Genomic DNA, 22,957 nt, shown 5'->3' with positions numbered 1-22,957 from the left:
AAGTTATAATGTAGGAGGCTTTTAAAAATTGTCAATTTTCAATTGTAAGATGGCATACATTATAAATGGAATCATGCCAATAATCAGTAGAAATATCCAACATATCTGAACACGAATTTCTAGTACTTTGGCGTGAAGAGATCAAGAGGTGATTCTCGGGTTGTTCAGAGCCTTTCCCGAGACCATTCAAAGCAGCATCAAAATGTCTCTGCAGCAGCATCAAAATGTCTCTGCAGCAGCACTGGGCTAGCAAACTTTTTGGATTCAATTTGCATATTGAATATTGCATGGGATGAGCAAATACAGTGGCCAATGCTCTTTCACGCAGGGACGAGGAATCAGGGTCCTTGGAATCTATCACCATGCCACAATCCACACTCTTTACAGCTGTAAGGGAAGAATTAGAAAATTCTGATGAAATTCAGTACTTGATTAAGCGGGTTCATGAAGGAGCATAGTTGTAAAAGGCGTCAGGCGCCTTCAAGCGACCCTGCTGCGCCTGGGTAAGCACCCAAGCGCAGCGGGATACTCAGGCGAGCCCGGGAAAGCACCTACAATTGCCTGGGAAGCTTTCTTAAGCGTGCTTTAGGAAAGACATTTGTTTTTATCTTTTTTTTTAATGTTATTGAGGCCTTATTTCTTAAAATATTCGAAAATTACATATATAGAGAAATAGGTTGTTGTCTTGCAAGCCATAAACTAGGATCTAAATTGATCGACAAGACAAATTAACGGAGATAATTCCTACACTGACTATGGTAAGAAAGAAAAATAAAAGTAAATAAGAAATCTGCTAGTAATGGAAGATATCCCTGCTTTCAGCATACTAAATATAAAATCTGGATAATCTAAAAAAAGAAGTAAAGTGATCTGCCAATAATTGCAGATTGCCTCAATTAGATGTGCCTCAGATTTTTAACAAATGATTTTCCAAAGAAGTGGGGCGACTAGTTAGCATGGGTCAAATATTGTAATACGAGTTTTCATTCCTCCTTGTGTGCTACCCTTGTTGAGGTGGTTTATAGGTGTGCTCCTCCACAACTTCTCTCTTATTGCCCTGGGTAGTGTTCTAAAATTCGGTCTAGGCGGCTTAAGTTTTTTTTTTTTTGAAAAGTTGTTGGGATTTTAATTTAAATTTAAAAAATGAATGTATTTTTTTATGGGCCTATGAGTGCTCGTGCTCCTGATTAAAATTTAATTACCAAACAACCAGGATTTATTAACGTAAACATCGAAAACAAGTAAAATTTTTCCAATTGCCCTACAGAAATTTCGGTACGACCTCCCAGTAAGTAGGACATCTCAAAAAATTCAACAACATTTATATACTCGAAAATAGAGTCCAATATATCAAACCAAACATCAATCACATGCAGAGCCAGCCAGGCTCGATCACACCAAATAAAATCCAACTCTAAATTGTATTAACATACAAATACACAAGGCATCTCCTCGGCAAATGACTCAAAATATAGTATCTGGGGACTCCAAACTCAGCACGACTCAACTCATTGTGTTTCATTGGCAGACGCTGTACCAGCTGCATCAGAACTACCTGTAAAACCGACTATGGAATCACAGAGCAAACCACAACAGCCCGAAGGGACAGAGGTCAAACCCCAATACGAAGATCGAATAAATTACAACATGTATAAATGACATGTAATATAATCAATGCAATGCACGTAGGGTACCAAATAATCTCGGGTCAATCTGGATCCAACGAATCGATAACAAAAACTGTGACCACATGTGCCAGAGGTGTGACGTGTCAAATGCGCCCTCGGCCCTACACATCTGCGTCAGGGGTGACAGTGTGTAGAACTGCTCAGTCCTTCCGCTAGTAATCAGAGGTGTGGCGCTAACACGCCTTCGGCTCTGAAGTCTAAATAACTCATCTAAGGGGAAAAGGAAATATTGGAAACAACGAAGTCATAGTTCAATATGAATGCGTGCTCAACCATGCAATAATTCCAATATAGTTAAAAATCATGTTTTATTTTATGAAATGAGGAATAAACCTAAAATGCATTCCAATAACACAAAGAACACATAATCACATAATTCATATAAAATCAGTCAATTCACATCAATTAAATTACACGTCACTATAGACATTGTAAAGAAACGATCAATTCGTACTTTAACCTTGAATTTTAATTACCACAATAATCTATGAAGTTTCAGATGCTTCCTGGTTATCCAAATCTGTGGCAATAACTCAATTGGTACCGAGTCTCTTTAATCCAAGTATTTAGCCTGGAGGTCTTGAGTTTGAGACTTGGGGAGGCACGAACTCCACTACCAAGGGTGGAGTGTTCTGTGAGTAAGTGATCATAGGGTACTATAAGAGATGTGATTGCAAACTCAAAAAAGGTAGTGACCATGGTCCTTACAGACCCTAAACTAAAGTCCATCAAGAGATGTGAGTTGTTGGTTTGCCCTGACACACGAGATTGCTCAGTTGTCCGAGTTATTAGGTGTGTTAGACTCGATTAGGTTAGTTGAAGGGGTAGATAATTTTCTTGAGTGGAGGGGGGATTCTTCGGGTATTTTCTCCGTCAAATCTTTCGTCGAGTCGTTTTTTCCACTTACTCGTTTTCCAGATTTTACTCAATTCCATGTTATTTGGAAAGCGTCCATTCCAAAAAAAAATTCAGCTGTTTTCTTGGATAGCAACTCAGGGTAAGCTACCGACCTCGGAGATGGTTCAAAAAAGATGGCCCGCAATTGCTTTGTGTCCAAATTGGTGTGTGCTGTGTAGAAATGAAACAAAGACTCGGGATCATATGCTCATCCATGGTCCATTCACGATCTGATTATGGGCTAGAGCTTTGCAAGAGCTTCGGTTGGTTTGGGTTATACCTAAGTCAACAAAAGAACTATTTTCTATGGATTTAGGACAATTAACTGGTACCAGGGGAAGAATTTTTTGGCAAGTTGTCGTTCATTGTATATGCTGGATGGTTTGGTTGGAAAGAAATCGAAGAATTTTTTATGACAGTGAAGAAACAACAGAAATATGCTGGGAAAAAATTAAGATCAGAATTGCAATGTGGATCGGCACTCATAAGGACTTCAAGAATGTCTCCATATTAGATTTATTGAGAGATTGAGATTATGTGTATCATTAAGATAGTATGATATTGTGTGCTTCATGATGACAGTGGACCACTAGTCCACTGATGTACTCTTTCTCATATTATTATTATTAATAAAATATCGTTTCTTATTAAAAAAAAGATATTGAGTTTGTGTGCGATGACTAACATGTTGACAATTTTTAGTAAATTTGTGATTTTCTATTAAATGTGTAATTTTAATGGTATTTTAAATTTGATGCTATTGTGTTGGAGTTATAATATGTGATTTATCGTGTTGATACCTTATGATCCTCTTGGCGGGGAGCCTAGGAACTAGGTGCTGGTCTGGCACCTGACTAGAGCCTAGTGAATTTTAGAACCTTGGCCCTGGGCTTTCTCGCATTGATTATATCAACAAAGAGCTCTTCAACAGAGATCAGGTTCTTCAGACGCTTGTGGAACATTTACTTGAGGCACACATTCGCATGAAAACAAGCTACGACAATATGCATAGAGAAGTTCAATTTACTGTTGGGGATTGGGTGCTTGTGAAACTCCAATCGTTTCGCCAAAAGGGCATCGCATCTCGAAGTAATAACACGCTTTCTCCTTGATTTTCTGGACCTTTCCAAATTACAGAGCAAATTTGGACGGCTGCCTATAAGCTTTCACTTCCAGATTCCGTCATGATTCATCCATTGTTCCATGTCTTTTCCGGGAAACGATACGATGGTGATGTGGATGATATAAGCTACCAATGATAATTATAAAGTATAAAGCTAAGAGTCATTATATTATACTAGAATTTCATACTCGGGGTGCATATGAGCTTGTTTTGCTCGCTCGAGTAATATTTTGAAAAGCGGATGCTTTATATGTGCTCGGGTATTGTTCTTATGATTATAATCCAGCATAATGTTTATGGTGGGTTGTCAATGTATGCACTTTAATAACCGGTTTCCTTTTTAAAACTTTCTTGTAAAGTTTCAGTTATATTATTATGTGGCATATTTTCACAACTCATTAATTTTCTACGTGCAGACACATCTTGTAGATACAAGGAGTAATGATCCGGTAAGTGTATGAGTTCATGCAACTGAATATTGTACCATTCTTTAGCAATGGCGACAAACTTGAAACTCGTAAGCAATTGGCCATTGTACTTAATTTTTTATTGTGATATATTTTCTTTGTTCAACTTATTTCAGCCTTTGCTGATGCAATGTCGATTATTCTACAATGGTTGTGCTGTTAAAGGGACACTTCTTGTTAACAAAAAGGTACATTAATATTGCTGGCGTGCATGCACATGATGACAATAATCAAATAAAAATATCAATTACTTGGCGAAAGCTGGTCTCCAATCAAATCATTTTACTTAATTTTGTAGTTGTATAAACATTGTGAAGACATGTTCGGTCATTAATTTTGAGATACATATGGTAGGAAATCAGTCCCAACTAATTACAACCACATCAAAGATATATTGTATGATCTCAGTAGTATTAAATCTCAGTAATATTTATTTGATTATTTAACACGATTTTTAAGAGAGCAGAAGGAGAATATGTTGCAACCAGAATCAAGTCACACAAAGATTTAACAAAGAAATAAATCAACACAGCAAATATTATGTAATGTTAAGGTAGTTTTATTGATATATGCTGAGATATAAAGGAAATACAAAGAAAACTCACTCTTGAAGGGAGATCCTTCTTGCCATAGCATAGCTAGCAAAACTCTCGTAAATTTCTCGTATGTTCTACCTGCACTTTCACCCCTCTTTTATTCCCCCATAACCATGCATATCCGTCTCCACTCTCTATCTCCCATGTGCACTCTGGGCCTACTTTGATACACTCTAAATTTCGGGCCTTCTCTCTTGGGCTTCTGATTCCAGCTCCTTGTTTGGGCTTGAGACTAATTGCATTTTCTGAGTCCTTAACATAGGTCAGTAGTTGGTGTATGAATGAAATTCATTTGATTCAATTTTACTATACTGTCAAATTCATCACTTACTTTTTTTTGCTAATATTCATAACATTTTGTTTTTGGTGGCCAGAGCTTTTAGCTTTTTTTTTTGTTTACCATGGTAATTCATTGGTGTCTAAACACCTGGCATCTATAGCTTGAACGTGGAACAATTCATATTAGGCCTTCGATGATTAAGGTTGAGAGAGATTGCACATTTACAAAGGAAGAAACTTTCAACTCATTGGAGATTGTCGATTTTAGGTATCTATAGCTTGAATAATAAATTTGTCTCTTTTATTTTAGCTTTAATTCTTCTTGTTAAGTATCAATACTACATTAGAATGAATGGTTCCGGTATAATTATAAGTTTTGAGCACTACTACAGTTTATTGTTTTATTAACTTCTAGGTGCATGAATTTATATGTGCTTTTCCTTTTTCCAACAATCCCGTTGTCTTGTATCGGTCAGATTCATATCAACAAAGATGCGCACAAAGTGACCACTGCCTAAGTAATTGTGTGCTACCTCAGTTACCACATCTGATCATCATCATCACATAACACAACTATCTTCACATTTGAATTGCTGTTACACTTCTTTCTGATACTGTATTTTCCATGAGCTAGACACAATTTTAGCTAGGAGAAGGATGTGTAACTGTCAGACAACAATTCTAGATTAGTAAGAATTTAAGCGCTGTAAATGATTCATTTTGTATTTTCCTTTGACTGATATTTACTGATCCTTGGTGGCATAATTTTCAGTCGTAAGCCTGGCAGAACTACTCTATCAAAAAATTTGATTGCTCTGTTAAGCTATGGGAATGTTCCACCAGAATTCTTTCTAAGTTTGCTTATTAATGCACTGGAAGACTCTCGAAATGTGTACACAAATAGGAGTTCAGCTCTGAGAGGTATATTTCAGCTGCTATATTGCCGAGTTTGTACTATTTGTTAATGTTCTATCATATCCCTTGACTTACTCACTAAATTGTATAATTGAGTTACTGTAATTTCTTCGGCAACTATTTTGAGCCCATTTCATTTTTTAGCTGATCATAATTTTTATATTGCAATAAACTGCTGCTTATCTTCAATCATGATTGTAACTGTATTTACTCTTACAAGTTTGTTCGTTCTTGCAGTTGCTTCCAATAATGAAGGTCTACAGTACGGTTTTCTGGCACAGAGAATGATTTCATCTGGGATACCCCTCAATGAGCCGTATCTCCAACACTGTTTATGGAATCTAGAGAAGAATGAGAAGTCTAATTTAAAAGCTGGAAAGTTACCAATCAGCGAAACCTTTTACCTAATGGGAACAGCTGATCCAACCGGAATATTAAACTATGATGAAGTTTGTGTTATCCTGTGCGTGTATACAGAATTTCTGTTATCAAACTTGTTTGTCAAAATTTGTTCCATGGATGCCACAGTTACTGTAGTGTTTAATAATATATTAATGCATTTCCATCATAGTTCTATGGCTATGTTTTACTCATGCTGTGGTACATGTTTTCTTTCTTGTTTGGTAACAGATAGCTGTGCCTTGACAAAAACTATCTTGTACCTTTTTGTGACCTTGTTGTTTGCACTTTTGCAAAGTAGAAGTACTTTATTTCCTTAACCTGTTACCCAGTCAATCAGATGTCCCACCTGTCACTGCACGAGTCCTGCATGATGAACAGAACCCCCTTTGCCCCCTGCATATATTTATGTACCAAAGCATAATAAAACTTTAGAAGTGTAGATGTGGCATATTGTGTCGCGCTGATAAGATATAGTTCAACATGCAGCCACCATGGTCAAGTTTCGGGGAAGGTATTAGTTTACCGGAATCCTGGATTGCATTTTGGAGATATTCATGTTATGAAGGCCGTATATTTGAGGGAATTGGAAGAGGTCGTTGGTAATGCCAAGTATGGTATATTCTTTTCGACCAAAGGCTGGAGGTCAGCTCCTTATGAAATGGCAACTGGTGATTTTGATGGAGATATGTATTGGGTTTCAAGAAATCCTGAGGTTAGTATCTTTACCATTGATATCATGCAACTGTTGAAGTTTCCTTAATGGTTCTTCTGGAAACCAATCCCACATTGATCGGTAGGCATTACAATAAATTTCAAGTTAAATGTTAACCAATTTGCAGGAAAATGTTGATAGTCATTGCCTGTGGTTCTGTTATAATCTGGTAACTTCATCCAAAGTTAAAAATCAGACACGAAATGGGGTTATTTCCTATCTTGCCTTGATAGGATATCTTGGGAATTCAAATGAAAAGACAAGTAAATGGATAATTTTATGTTGTTGAAAAGAGATTGATATGAAGTGGAATTCCCTTAAAACCTGGTATTAATAGACAGAAAAAATAAAAATAATGGTTAGACCTTCAAATCACATGCATTTACTTTTATGTTTGTCTAGGTGCGTGTTTCCATACATACTTTGTGTTTTTGTTTTGGTGTTCCAAAATCCATTGGCAGTCCTATCAGGCACCTAAAAATCAATCAAACTAATAGACATTTCACACTTCGAATTTATTTACTATTCATGTCTAATGGTTACGGAACATAAAATTTTTAATATTTAATACATAAGATATGTGAAAATTTGATATGTCACTTCTATGGTTCTATCCACAAGTCCATTAATTATTGCAATAATTTTCTATACTTATATTTAGTGTTCTATTTCCTTGCATCACATCACAAATATATCCTTGGTTTCAATAATTTATATATTTCTTTCATTTTCTAATTTAAATATAATGTGTATTCCTTTATTAAATGTTACTTGGCTTCTTGATGTCCTATATTTTACAAAAAAAGTCACGTCCTAGATCATTATAATGTTGTGTTTGTTTGGTAAAACATTATATCACACTTTGCACTTGTCATGTTACTATAAGATAGATGTGCAACTCTCTGCCACATCAGCGTGATCTCATAGCCAGGAATGGGTTTGTTTATTCGCATTTATCTGACCTGGAGCTTGCATCTGAATATTTTGGATAAATGTTTGAGTCACATTAAAATATCATTGGCTTGTCAGCAAACTATATATCTGACTCTTGCTAGATCGGATCATGGGAGTTGTAAGTCAGTTTATGGAGACACTTAAGATTGGACATTGGAGTGGTGCCTTCAGGATGCTTATATTAAAAATCTCCTAGAAATGGCAAATTGTACAGAAATAATGAACATTTGAATGTTGAAGTGTGATACCCCTCGTCCCACATCTTAAAAATTAAATATTTAAAATGAGTTTATAATGGGCTTACAATAGACTTTTCTAGCAATTTGGGTTAATCATTTTCGTAAAAGAGAAGACGAATACGAAGTAGTTGCTATAGGGGCCCATTGTGCAGTCACGCAAGCGCGGGCCCGGGCTCGAGGCGTGACGAAATAGTATTAGAGCCGGTCACCAGCAAAGAACACCGGGAAATAAGTGCTATGCAGGGCAAAGTGCTACGTGCATGAGAGCCACCTCTTGAACCTGCGGGGCAAAATGCTGCATGACGGGAGCCACCTTTTGAACCTGTAGGAGCCACCTCTAGATTCTTGGCGCTGGTGGATCGAGGGGTCAAGCCGCGACGAGGACGTCGCGTTCTGAAGGAGGGGTGATTGTGATACCCCTTGTCCCACATCTTAAAAATTAAAGATTTAAAATGAGTTTATAATGGACTTACAATAGACTTCTATATCAACTTGGGTTAATCGTTTTTGTAAAAGCGATAACGAATATGAAGTAATTGCTATAGAGCTCATTGTGCAGTCACGCAGGCGTGGGCCCGGACTCGGGGCGTGACAGATGATAACATGTTATGAGAATCATATTATGCACGATATGATATGTGGTTTTCGAAATTCATGTGTATTTGTTATGTATGTGCTCTAACGGCCCCTGCTTACTGAGTGACTATCATATCACTCACCCTTTACTTTACCCTCCCCAGATAAGTCAGAAGAGGAAATCGAGGAAGATGAACAAGACCAGTTTTGAGATTGATATTTAGATAAATCAAGAAGTTTATTTTAGTTTTCGCTTAGTAAGTTGTAAACGCTTCCGCATATTTTTGTCGTTCTAAGAATTTACGTTGTAAAACAATTTTATGATTGATTATGAGTAATAAACTGGTTTTTGGTTTATACTGTACTACGAGGCTTGTTGTTTTCAATTGTGTGGTTGTATAAGAATTTATTTTCGAATTATGATATTATTGTAAAAATAATAAATTCGAAAATATTAAATAATACATGGTATTTGAAATTACACATGGATTCGAAATCCAGTGCAAGATACACGGTAAATTAAGGCTGGATATTCACCTAATTGGAAAGAAATATTACATACAATGCAATTTTTCTCAACAAGGAAGCATCTCAATATTTATGCAATGAGTATCTCGAAATTTTGGAAAAGAGCATCTCCAAATTATGGAATGATATCAATCGAATTATGGTAAGATTTTCACCATCCCTCTATAAATAGAAGAAGCTTTCATTCAAAATTTTCACCTCAATTTTCGAGTTTTTGCTCCAAATTTTCGAAATCCCTCTCCAAAATTCTGCTGCAGTCATTAAATTCTGTCAAAGTTCAAAAAATTATTTCTCTCGCTCGGGTGCTCAGAATCCGATCTCCACCGTTCAGAATATGCTTTTATATTTTTTGAATAACATATCCAAATTTCAGCCAAATCCAACGGTTAGTTTTCGTTTATAGTCAAAGAAACTGCTCAGATTTTAGACGAGAACATCATACCTACGGTTTTTCGTCCATAAGCAGGTTAAACGACTTCCAAACTCAATCTCCACCGTTCATAATTTGACGTACTCGTGAACATACTGTAAAAGTTTAAGCCCGATCCAACGGTTCAATAAGTCGCAAGGAATTTTATAAGGCGGCTGATTTTTCGGTAGATGTGCTGCTGCGTTTTCGAAGTGTCGATTGCATGATTATTATATGGTTTCCGAGTTCTTCACGTGTGCTTATGGTCTAAGGTAAATGGGTTTGTTTTAAAATATGTTGCTTATGAATTATTTAGTTTTTGAAATTTTCGGTCGAGCATCGCTATTCTGTTTCTACCTCTTCTTGATATGATTATCGTATGTTTTATGTTTTGGGCACCGTGAGGATTCAACTGGATATGGGTGAGAATCCCAATATGGATGATATGTTTATGGCCCTTACACGATGAATTGTAACCGTTATATGACCTCGCCCCTTTAGAGGAGTAAAAATTAGGGACTGATATTAGTAAACCATGGAAAGTAAAGGAATTTCAGTGCCTTGGCCAAAATTATGTTTATGGTTATGATGATGACATGTTATGAAAATCATGTTATGCATGATATGATATGTGGTTTTCGAAATTCATGTGTATTTATTATGTATTTGCTCGAACGACCCTCATTTACTGACTGACGATCATATCACTCACCCCTTACTCTACCCTCCCCAGATAAGTAAAAGATGAAATCGAGGAAGATGAACAAGACCACTTTTGAGAATGATATTAAGGTGAATCAAGAAGTTTATTTTAGTTTTTGCTTAGTAAGTTATAAACGCTACAACATATTTTTATCGTTTTAAGAATCTACGTTGTAAAGACAATCTTATGATTGATTATGAGTAATAAACTTGTTTTTGGTTTATACTGTACTACGAGTCTTGTTGTTTTCAATTATGTGGTTGTAAAACAACGCCGGTGTCGATTAGCCCCGGTCTCGGGACGTGACATTTAAGTGGTATCAGAGCCGACCTCTCCTAGTACGGTGTGATTCGGGGACGAACCAAGCAGAAGCTGGTGGGCATGTGAAGCCCGGGGCCGAAGAGGGCGGGGGATGATCGTCGGTGCCATGAGGTTGCACGGCAATGAACGGCTCCTGGCAGGTTTCTAGGTGAAGGGAACATGAATGAACCAATATCACACAAGAAGGAGAGGGATTTCAAAAGTGTTCAGGTATGGGACTGTACAGTTGAGGAGTGTTTAAAAGATTTGATAAGTACTACTCATATCAAAGGACATAAGCACGCTAGATAGATTCGTCTTGGTACAGTGGGGACGGTCGTCGAATCTGGGACGTTACATGAAGCCTATTTGTGTTATGATTATGTAAGTGGTGCAGTAGAGAGAATCTACGTATACTATGGTTCTTATGTCGATGGAAATATTTGTTGTTTTAAGGTTCAGCTTAAGAGTAGAGTATAGTGTTATGGTTCATGCAGCTTGTGAATTGATATTTGATGTGGTTGAAGATTTTATCCACTGAAATGAATCTAGAATGCTCAATTCTTGTACACATGCAATGTTGAGATCAGAAGATAGGTTTAGAGAGGAGTGAATAAATGATGTCTAAAATCTGGAAATAATTCGGTCGGGTAAGCAACACAGTATTGAAATTCTCTCAATAAGCCAACGGTTGTGTACTGCCCGGAAAAAAGGCTCACTGCACTAGTTTGAACACAATAAATGAAAATACTGATGAACAGTTAGACTACGAAACTGAAAGCAAAAATAAGGTAACTGAAAAGGTAAATGCACAAATATGTTTCTGGATGTTCGGAGACTTGAATAACTCCTACGTCACCCCTTCTTCATCTCAGAAAGGATTTTCACTAAAAGACTTTGATTATTACAACATTTTCCAACTACCCACTTCAGTATGACTACCATTATCTAACTTAAACTCTTAGTATGCTCGCAACTTAATCAAAATCATCAGTTCATAATGTCAATTACATGTATTTTGCAATGAAAAACTCTAAGCACAGATGATCCTTAATGATGAAAATATGAAACTTCGGTGTGCTTGAATAATTGCTCGGTCAGTTAGCCTTTCAAAGACTTGATACTGAGAAAATTCATTTGTTAAAGATTCGAAGATTAGAGGATTCGAGAGACCACCCAATTGATCTATTAATAGGCTTCGATTGCAACGGTTGTCTTTTTTAATCTGATAGTTGTTTCCAAATACAGATGTCGTTGTTGCCATGTCATCGTCCTTTCTGACAAATCGTACACTTTGGTTAGTGCGCATAGACTCTGACATTCAAACAGAGTGATAAAGCTGTTACTAACATTTTATCTGATATCAGCTTGGCTCTGCTCTTCCAAGAATGTTCTGGAAATCTTCAGAGGATGTCCGTCGAACAATCTGACTGATTCAGTGATGCAAACTGATCAATGATCTTCTATCAATAGCTCTTTCTATCAGTTAGTTTCCATCAGTTATGTTTAGACACCGGTTGTGCTCTGAAAGACCAGTTTTGCGTCGGGAAACCATTTACGCATGAATCATCAGTTTCTCTCATGTATTCAATTCATCTAGGCTCTGTAAATTTTCTTTAAATTAGTAGCCTTGTTAATTCACAAAAACTTAATTGATTCAACATACACTATTACGATAATTGGATATTTACATTGTTAGTAATCTTCTTTTTTTTATCTCAGACATAGTGAGAGATTGGAAATTTCTATGCTATTGACGAAAGTGTTGTAGTTTTCTTTCCTTGAGGTTTGTTTGCGGATTTCTCATCCGCTTTTTTGTACTTTGTTAATAGCATAGAAATTTCCAATCTTTATATGCTCCAAGTTGAGGGGGAGTATTACGGAATATTTTGTTATTTATAAAATATATTTGTTTTGTTTATTAAGTTGTGGGCTTAAAATGTTTGTTAGATATTTGTAAGCTTATTAATTATTAATTTTTAAATTTGTATAACATATCTCTACCAGGGATAGGTTGAATGATTTCGATTAACTCGATGATTCTCTTTTCTAACCAGCAGTCCCAAAAATTCAGGAAATAATTCTGTTTGCCAATTAATTGTATCAGAGCTGTTTATTATAATAATAATCTTATTTTTAGTTTGTATTTGCACATTGGGATCGTGATTTTTATGGAAGGATATAAATTGTTTTTAATTCACATGTAAGTTATTTTCATTTATCGAAATTATTGGGCATCATCATCATCATCATCATAGCACATTACGACTATTTGTGGGTTCGGATACATGGTTATTAGTTCTCCAAACTAAGCGATTTTCCCACATGTCATCTTGTAAACCAAGATCTAAGATATACTCTTTAACCACATTTATCCAAGTTTTCAATGGTTTACCATTTATTCTATTTTTCCATTAACCTGTTAATCTAAGATATGTCGGATTGAGGTCATGTTTGGTCTCCTCTTCACATGACTTTATTCTCTATGGGGACTATACCTAAATAGCACATAATCTTTTCATTCCTAATTATATCCTTGCGTGTTTAGTTACACATCCATCTTAACATACGCATTCTGCCGCCGTCATCTTATGCGCAGCATATGTAGTCCTGTGGTGGTCCTACACTCCGAGCCATAAAGCATAGCTAGTTGAAAAATAATCCTATAACATTTTTTGTAGATTACGTTAGAGTAAACAGAGGAGAAGAAAGAAGATTGCTTCTTGTTCTTTCATTGGTCAATGTCCTACCTTAAATACAAAAAATAAATGAAAGGATAACACCCTAATCTAATTAAATCTAATCTAACCAATGTTTAAAATACTAAGAATAAGATGACATCTTATCTAAAAAGATAAGTCCTATCCTAACAAAATTTCAGATATTCAACACTCCCCCTCAAGTTGGGTTGTATATGTTGATCATGCCCAACTTGGATACCAAGTATTCAAACGTAGGGCGAGAGAAGGCCTTTGTTAAGATGTCTGCAATTTGTGAAAGGCTAGGAATGTAGCAAAGTTTCAAGTCCCCTTTTCTCAATCTTTTCACTTATTGCAAATCCAATGTCAGGTCTTGTGTGAGAGCGATATATTAGTTTTCTCATTAACCTCTGATATATTCCTTTATCGACCGTTGGACTATCCTAATTCTTTCCAAGCTTTATATTTGGGTCCATTGGAGTATCAACTGGCTTGCACCCCAACATCCATGTTTCTTTCAACAGATCCAAGACCTATTATCTTTGAGAAATAGAGATTCCATGTTTTGATCTGGCACTTCCATTCTCAGGAAACATTTCAACTTTCCTAGGTCATTCATCTCGAATTCTTTTGAGAGTAATCGCTTTGCCTGAATGATCTATTCTTCATGGTTTCCAGTAATAATTCTCTCCTCGAGGTTCACTCATAACATTCTCTCCCTGAATCGAGGAAGGTGGAAAGAAAGCCTCGGCGTCATGGAAAGTGACATCCATGGAAGAGTAGAATTTCCTAGTGTAGGGAGAATAACACTAGTATCCTTTCTGATTAAGGGAATACCCTATAAAGATACAATTGAGAGAATGGGGATCAAGCTTGCCCTGATGTTGGGAATGAATGTGAACGAAGCATGAGCAACAAAGATGCGCAAGAGAATGTTGTGGAAAAGATGGGAATTTGGGTGAACTTTGAGGAGAGTCTGAACAGGGGTCTGGAACCTAAGGACTCTAGAAGATTTCCGATTGATGAGGTAAGTGGCTGTGAGGACAGCATCACCCCAGAAATGATGAGGGACGTTGTGAATAAACAACAAAGACCGAGCCACCTCGAGGAGATGGCGATTTTTACGTTTTGCCACCCCATTTTGCTGAGGGTTGTCAACACATGAACTTTGATGAACAATTCCCTTAGTGGCCAGGTAATCTCCCAGGACATAGTTAAAAGAAATTTTGTCCTCGATGAGCACGTAAGATTTGGATATTGGTGGAGAATTGTGTTTGGACCATAACATGGAAGGTTTTAAAAATTGACGTCGTCTCACTCTTGTCTTTCATGAGAAATACCCAAAAAAGACGAGTATGATCATCGACAAATAGTAAAAACCAACATGTACCTGACATGTTTTTAACACTTGACGAACCCCAAAAATCGATGTAGATTAGTGCAAAAGGTTTTGATGGCATATATGACCGTGGTTTGAAAAAGTTACGAGCATGTTTCGACAGTTAACAAACATTACAATGAGGAAAATGCGAACTTTTATTATGGGATAAAAATGGAAATAATTTTCGAATGTACAAAAAATTCGGAGTCGATTGAAACACAGAAATAGGAGGACTGAGTCATTTGAAGGTGGAGACTTTGAGAGGGACTTCATCTTAAGGAGGTACAAGCCCGCACATCAATCAGCATTGTCAATCGTCCTCCCTGATGCCAGGTCCTGTAAAACGCAGGAATCGGTCGAAAATATGGTAGATCAATTCAAATCCTTATTCAATACACTGACTAAGAACAAATTGCAATGAAGTGCCGGAACGAACATCACATTATGTAAACATAAATCCGAGGATAACCATATGGAACCCGAACCCAGCACCCTGGTACAAAACCCGTCTGTGACCCTTACTGATTTAGGAACATGAAATGGGCTATAAGAAATGAAAATTTGCAACTGGCCAGACATGATCAGACGCACCCGAATCGATTATTCAATAAGTTGACAGATCATTCTGTAATAATCAAGCAAGGGGGTTATCACCTTGAATGGCAGCACTGCCCGTACCAATAATAGGAGGTGATGATGGAGTCGATTGCTGTCCAAACAATTGGTGAAGGACAGCAAGCTGTTCCTTGGTGAAAGGCATTGATGCTAAAATAGGCTGGTCAGAAACAGCATTAACGTGTGCTCGGCGTTCTTGTGCGGGCTTCCAATTGGCTGGTTTTCCATGTTTCTTCCAGCAAGTGTCGATATTAGGAGTAGGTTTCTTGCAAATCTAGTGGAGATTTACATGATGGGTAGTTGTAGATTAGTGAGAGAATTTTTCAAAATGCTCTCTACCTCCAACATTCCCTCTTCATCGATTAACCCTCAACTTCAGTAATGCACAAAATATTCTACTCCTCTGATCGCAACCGTCCTTCGTGCCCGGCGCCGTTCACCGGCCGCCGGTAACTAGGGTTAGGGTTTGTTTTTTCGTGGGACTTCTGCTCGTTTTTTCTTTTCCTATTCTTCAGATTTGTCTTCGCGTTGCAAGCCAGGAAGCAATCTGTTGATTCTAGGCGTTTTCCGACCCATTTCCGACCACCTAAACATCATTTTCTGCCAGCATTCATCTATTTCGGTCATCACTTGCCCATATACAACCATTCACTATCCTTTCGATTACATAATCGTCCCACCCTTCTCTGAAATGTTAAGGCGAGGGTTTAGCATCTACCATACTGTTAAGGCAGTAGAGGAGGTTAGAATAGAGCAAAAATTATTTTTGATTTCGATGGGAAAAAGGAGAGACTCTATTTGCGTGACAGAAAGAGCTCGGAATGCGCGTTACATGCTGGCAATTGATCGTGAAAGTGCTTACTGGTTGAGGAAAATTATGGGAGATTACATTAACAATCCTAAATCACACACTACTTTTAACAGATTAAGAAGAGGGAAGTAGTTGTATCGGTGCAAAAGTTTGTTAACAGACGAGGAAGCTACATTGAAGTATCCAAATTTGAGCACTCCGGAAAGAAGCAGCGAATTATAATTCTAAGCGGACGGTACGAGGAGGGCTGGAAATGTATGGTGTTTTTTGTCGGAAAAATTCTGAACAGCGGCATATGGAAAGGAGCATATCAATTGAAGAGCAAACAACAGCCTCGACAATCTGTGTTCAGTGGAAAGATCAATTCAGGTGCTCCAGGATCCGGGAACATTGATGCACATAAAGAATTCAGACAGTGCTTGAGCAAAGAGTGGAACAATGCACTGATTGTTACGAAGGAATGCGTTAATATTTCTTGGGAAATGGTAACATTAGCCCTTGGTAAGGCGGTTGAGAAGAAGATTGAGATCTTTCCGTTCAAAGCAAATCAAACAATGTGGTGGCCAAATAGTAAAGAGGATTTCGAATTTTATCTGAAAATCAACAGATGCTTTTTGGAGAAGAGGATCTCCTTCCCTTTTGAACGTGGGAGGAGCGACATCAATACTGCAGAAGAAGTTTATGAATGCTGCAATAGTTGGATCAGAATTGTTGGATTACCATGGGATATGTGGACGACGGATGTGCTCAAAAGTGTGGGGGATAGTTGTGGGGGATTGGTGGATATTAGTCAAGATACTCTTTTGCTTAAGGATTTGGCAGCTGTCAAAATCAAAGTGGTGGGGCTAGAAGGGGAATTCATTAATAGTTCTTTGCTAATTCAGACACAGCGTGGTCCTATGAATGTGCGCATTTATGTCGACTCGGTCAACATTTCAGCATACGAAGTTTATGAAAAAAGATCCTATGCACAGGTAGTAGTCGATGGTGCTAGAGTAATAGCTGGTTGGGGCAGGGTGAAAAGACCTATTGAGGAAGACAATGGACATTTCAAACAACTAGCCGAAGTGAAGGATGCGAAGCCCACAACTGAATACAAACAGATTATAAGGGATTGGGAAGCTGCCCAACAAAAAAACACTGGAAAAGAATCGGCATTGGGAGGAGAGGCTCATTTAATTCACCAAGAAAGGAAATATAGCAACACAAAGATCGTTCAAGGGATGGAAGTGTTTCTTGGTAAACAACAACAAGGGTTCTACAAAACAAGAAAGGAAGGAAGAATGGGAACTAAAGTGTTGGGGTCAGAACCAGTGAGAGGGACCAAACAAATCAAGATTCTCAAAAGGCTAAATCCGAAAGAAGTGGATGATTTCAAAAAAGGAATAGTTCAATCAGTGAGCAACAAAGAGATTGAGCACACAAGGCATTGCGGTCGGCCAGAGGATACGAGTAAAAAAGAAAAGAACTTTGAGATCGTCTATACCAGAAGAAAATCAAAGACAAATAATACTTGGTTTAATACACAAGATGAGGACACGACAAATATCAAGAAACAGTGGCTGGATCAAGAATCATTGCTTGGGGAACATGATGAAACATGGGAAGAGAAGGATTTTCCAAGGGATCAAGGCAGTGGCTCCGAAGAGGATAGTGATTTTAGCGACGTTGGAACTCACATGTCTATCAGCTCGGATACGACGACACACACCAGCTTGGGTTTGGAGGGCATAGGGGATCTCTTTGCTTCACCTTCGGATAAGGTACACAACAAATTCACTTCTTCGCATATTCACTCTTCCGATACTTCAATCCATTCTTCGGTCTTTTCATTCAATAAAAATTCGGGGGAGGGGAGGGACATCGAGGCTGAGGGAGGTTTAGTGGCTGGTGATAAGTCGGGTATGTCGGGAATTAAAATCCACGAGGGTCGTAGAGAAAGTGGAGGGAGGATGATATTGTCTGAAAATTATGGAGACTACGACTTGTTGGAGAAAATGGGAGTAAAAAAGGTGGAGATAGGAGATGCCTTGAAGAAAGATGGAAAAAGTCAAAGGGGAGAAAAGGTGTTTCGATGAAGATTTTCTCTTGGAATATAAGAGGTGGAGGGTCGGTAACGAGGAGAGGATTCATTTGAGATATGCTACGCAAGGAGAAACCCGATTTGATTATCCTACAAGAAACAAAAAAAGAACTGATTGATAGGAGATTTATATCAAGCGTGTGGAAATCAAGGTTTGTTGATTGGGTTCATTTACCATCAGTTGGATCATTAGGGGTATTTTGGTTATGTGGGATCCAAGAGTGGTATCCATCACGGACAACATGATTGAGGAATTTACAGTTTCGGTATGCATAGATAAAAATAAGGATTTAGATAGTTGGTGATTTACGGCAGTATATGGACCATGCACACCAAAACTAAGACACAAATTCTGGGATGAGTTGGCGGGTTTGAGAGTTTTGTGTGGGGAGAGGTGGTGTTTGGGAGGGGATTTCAATGTTGTGAGATATTTGAATGAGAAAATCAATAGTCACTCACAAACAACAAGTATGGCTTGTTTTGATTTGTTGATTCAGGAGTTGGAATTGTGTGACCCCCCACTACTGAATGCGAAATTTACATGGTCAAATTTGAGGGCTAAACCGATTTGCAGCAGGATAGATAGATTCTTGTTTTCGGGAGGGTGAGTGGAATTATTTCCATATCATAAGCAATCAGTTCTGCCACGCATTACTTCGGATCATTTTCCAATTGTATTGAAAACACAGAAACTTAATTGGGGGCCTTGTCCATTCAGATTCGGGAACATGTGGCTGCAACATAAGGGTTTTAAGGATAAATTTGATTTTTGGTGGAATAGCAAGCATGTTCAAGGATGGGAAGGTCACAAATTCATGAGAAAACTAAAGTCGATTAAGGAAGATATTAGATTATGGAACGAGGAGGAGTTTGGGAAGATTGAGATGAGGGAGGCAGAAATGAGCAACAGAATTATGAAACTGGATTAAATGGAGAGTGACGGTAGGGAGAATGCGGAAGGGGTGGCTGAAAAATTAAAAATTAAATGGGAGTTGGAAGAGTTGGTGTGCCGACGACACAGAATGTTACATCCAAAAGCAAAGATTAGATGGTTAAAAGAAGGAGATCGCAACACAAAATTCTTCCACTCCCTGCTAAACCACCGAAAAACAAAGGCAATGATTAGTAAATTGGAAATGGATGATGGAGGGGTTATAGAGGAGTAAAATTGTCAAATTCATTGTTGATTATTTCCAAGAATTGTACAGTGATAGATTGGTGAAAAGATTTGGCATTGAAGGAGTGGAATGGGCAACTATCGATGATGACATGAGAGCTGAACTAGAACAACCTTTCTCCGAAGAAGAGGTCAAGAAAGCGGTGTTTGCATGTGATAGGTGCAAAGCATCGGGGCCCGATGGTTATACGGTGGCACTTTATCAGGATTGTTGGGATATAGGCAAAGGAGAGCTAATGATGGTTTTTGCAGAATTTTACGAAGGGGGATCATAAATGGGTTGACTAATGAGTCGTATATATGTTTGATACCAAAGAAACATGACTCGTTAAAGGTAAAAGATTTCAGACCCATTAGCCTCACAACGAGCTTATACAAGATTATTGCAAAAGTGTTGGCTACGAGGATGAAAAATGTGTTGTCACATACATTGTCAGAAACTCAAAACGCATTTATCGAAGGAAAACAGATATTGGATTGTTGCTTGATTGCAAATGAGTTGGTGGAAGAAGGGAGGAAGAAAAATAAAAAGGGTGGGTTTTGAAAATTGATTTCGAAAAAGCGTATGACAATGTGGAATGGGATTTTCTGGATTTTGTTTTACAGAAAAGGGCTTCGGGGAGAGATGGAGAGGATAGATAAGAGGATGTGCGTCCAATGTCTCGTTTTCAATAATGATTAATGGGAGACCGAGGGGGAAATTTAAAGCATATAGAGGACTTAGACAGGGAGATCCCTTATCACCATTTTTGTTTAATATGGTTGTGGATGTTTTGGGAAGATTGGTTGACAAAGCAAAAGAAGAGAACTTCATCAGAGGGTACGAAGTGGGCCGAGATAAGGTGGAAGTATCACATATACAGTTTGCGGACGATACATTGTTCTTTGTGAAGACGGAGGAACACTTAGGCTTTTTGGTGCGAGTTTTGAAGGCGTTTTGTGATATGTCAGGATTGAGGATAAATTGGGATAAGAGTGCTTTGTTGGGTTTGAATCAAGAACAAGTGGAAGAGGAAGATATAGCTAACGAGATCGGGTGCCTCAGGGAACAATGGCCAATAAAATACTTGGGAGTTCCCTTAGGGGGTAATCCTCTACAAGTGTCCTTTTGGGAGCCTATCATGATTAAGATTATTAGAAAATTGACAACTTGGAAAAAGGCTTTCTTGTCTAAAGGGGGTCGAGTGACATTGATTGCTGCGGTATTGACTGCTTTACCTATATATTTCTTGTCTCTATTCAAGATACCAAAAGGAGTAGCGGGGGAGATGGAGAAAGTAATGAGAAATTTTCTGTGGGATGGGAATGAGGGAGATTCACATCGTCATTTGGTTAGATGGGAAAAAGTCTGTCAACCGAAAGAGAAAGGTGGATTAGGTCTCGGGAATATATGTTTGAGAAATACGGCGTTAATGGGAAAATGATGGTGGAGGTTCAATGTTGAAAGTGAGACGCTGTGGAAAAGAATAATAAAGAGTAAGTATGGGTTACAAGAAAATGGTTGGGATGCGGGGTTGGTTAAGAATGTGATTTTTAGATGTCCGTGGAAGTTCATTTCTACATCATACCCGACTTATCACCGGCTACTGAGATTAGTGGTTCGAGGGGGGAATAAAATCAGGTTTTGGGAGGATATTTGGTGGGGGGAGTCATCTTTCAGGGATTTGTTCCCTTCGTTATTTCAGCTATCTTTGGTTCGTAATTTGCCTATATCCTATTTTGCTTCTTTTGATTCTTCGTCGCATAATTTCTCTTGGGATTTGCATTTCGTTCTCTCCGTGAGGAAGAGATCAATCAGTTATCTTCGCTTTTACTCATTCTTGAGGGAGTTAGATTGGTGGAAGGGGTTGATGATTTTCAACAGTGGGAGGGCGATCCGTCCGGGAAGTTCACATTTAAATCTTTTTTCCTCTCATTCTTCACTGATAGTAATGGTCCCCACCATTTCAAATTTTTCAATATCATTTGGAAAATACCGATTCCGTCAAAGATTCAAATTTTCTCGTGGACAGCGGGACAGCAATCCTTGCAAAGTTACCGACAGCCGAAATGATGCAAAAGCGATATCCTAATTGTTCTCTTTGTCCCAACTGGTGTGTGTTGTGTCGTAAGCATGTGGAAACACAAGATCATTTGTTTATTCATTGCAAGTTCACTCATGCATTGTGGGCAAGGGCTTTGAAAGAAATGAGACTGGTTTGGGTTGTGCCGAAGACAACCCAAGATTTGTTTTCTACGGATCTGGGGCATATGCTTGGCAAAAGAGGTAAAATTTTCTGGAAAGTGGTGATCCATGGAATTGCTTGGGCGGTTTGGTTGGAGAGAAATAGAAGAATTTTTGAAGAAGTGGAACAAACCAAGGAAGAATGCTGGGAAAGAATCAGGTTCACAATAGCAAACTGGATTCGAGCGGATAAAAACTTTCAGGGATTGTCTACATTTTATATTCTTAGAGATTGGTCATATGTTTATTGTTAAATTAACTAGTCGGCAGTGGATCACTAGTCCACTTCTTGTACTGTAAAATTCACATATTAATAATATTCTTATGTTTCTTATAAAAAAAAAAGTTTCTTGCAAATCTCGAACCAAGGACAGCCTGGAATCTTTCCTTTAGTGGTATTTGAGCACTGCCCATTGTGGAGTCCTTGAGCGGCAGAAGCATCACTGGAATTGGAGGACAGTTGCCGGTGGAGTGTGAGGGCAGAACCTTCAGAGGGTGCGGAAATCTGCTGCGAGGAACCCAACATCAGTTTGCGCCTGCTTTCCTCCTGTCGGACTTCAGAGAATGCGTCGCACAAGCTGGGCAATGGTTTGGTGTTAAGAATTCGACCCCCCCTCACATCATCCATATTATTATTTAAGCCCGTCAAGAACTTGAAAACTCTTCTGTTTTCCACAATGGATTTGTATAGCTTCTCATCCTTTGAGCACTTCCAATCATGCGCCTCAGATGAGTCGAATTTATGCCAAAAACGGGTAAGGGCAGTGAAATAATCTGTGACCGTGCAATCATCTTGTCGCAGATCGTGAATGGCCGAGTCAATTGCAAATAGTTCTGCTATATTGTCTCTGCCCGAATACATTTCTCGAGCAGCTTCCCAAATCTCACTGGCCAAGGAATAGATCTCAGGTGTCATGGAATTAATCAACCACGACATGACCGGGTTGCTTCAGCCTTCCACGCCTTGTACTTAGCATCGATTGAATCAGGCTGTGACACCGAGCCATTGAGAAAGTCTTCCTTGCCACGGCCGCATATAAACATCAACACGGACTACGACCATGGCAGAAAATTCCGGCCATTTAGCTTATGGCACGTGATGGAGTACGGGGACGAGTCTCCCAAGCCCTAGGTCATGATCGCCGGAGAGGATGCAGCGTCGGAGGATGAGGCCATTCT

General features: G+C 38.3%; 1 protein-coding gene across 2 annotated transcripts in view; it reads left to right on the top strand.

The window, feature by feature from the left end:
• LOC140956308 (probable RNA-dependent RNA polymerase 5) overlaps positions 1–22,957 on the top strand; it is a 32,594-nt gene that overhangs the window by 4,280 nt on the left and 5,357 nt on the right. For both annotated transcript variants that reach the window (XM_073413022.1, XM_073413021.1), the window contains exons 9-14: positions 4,125–4,157; positions 4,292–4,363; positions 5,212–5,318; positions 5,823–5,971; positions 6,203–6,428; positions 6,854–7,079. In XM_073413022.1, the coding sequence (XP_073269123.1) occupies positions 4,125–4,157; positions 4,292–4,363; positions 5,212–5,318; positions 5,823–5,971; positions 6,203–6,428; positions 6,854–7,079 (813 nt within the window). The remainder of the gene's footprint in view (positions 1–4,124; positions 4,158–4,291; positions 4,364–5,211; positions 5,319–5,822; positions 5,972–6,202; positions 6,429–6,853; positions 7,080–22,957) is intronic.

Source organism: Primulina huaijiensis, chromosome 13 (assembly GCF_012295235.1).
Source record: "Primulina huaijiensis isolate GDHJ02 chromosome 13, ASM1229523v2, whole genome shotgun sequence".
Lineage (NCBI taxonomy): Eukaryota > Viridiplantae > Streptophyta > Magnoliopsida > Lamiales > Gesneriaceae > Primulina > Primulina huaijiensis.
Note: the sequence above shows the minus strand (reverse complement) of the source record. Positions and strands in the feature narration are given on the sequence as shown.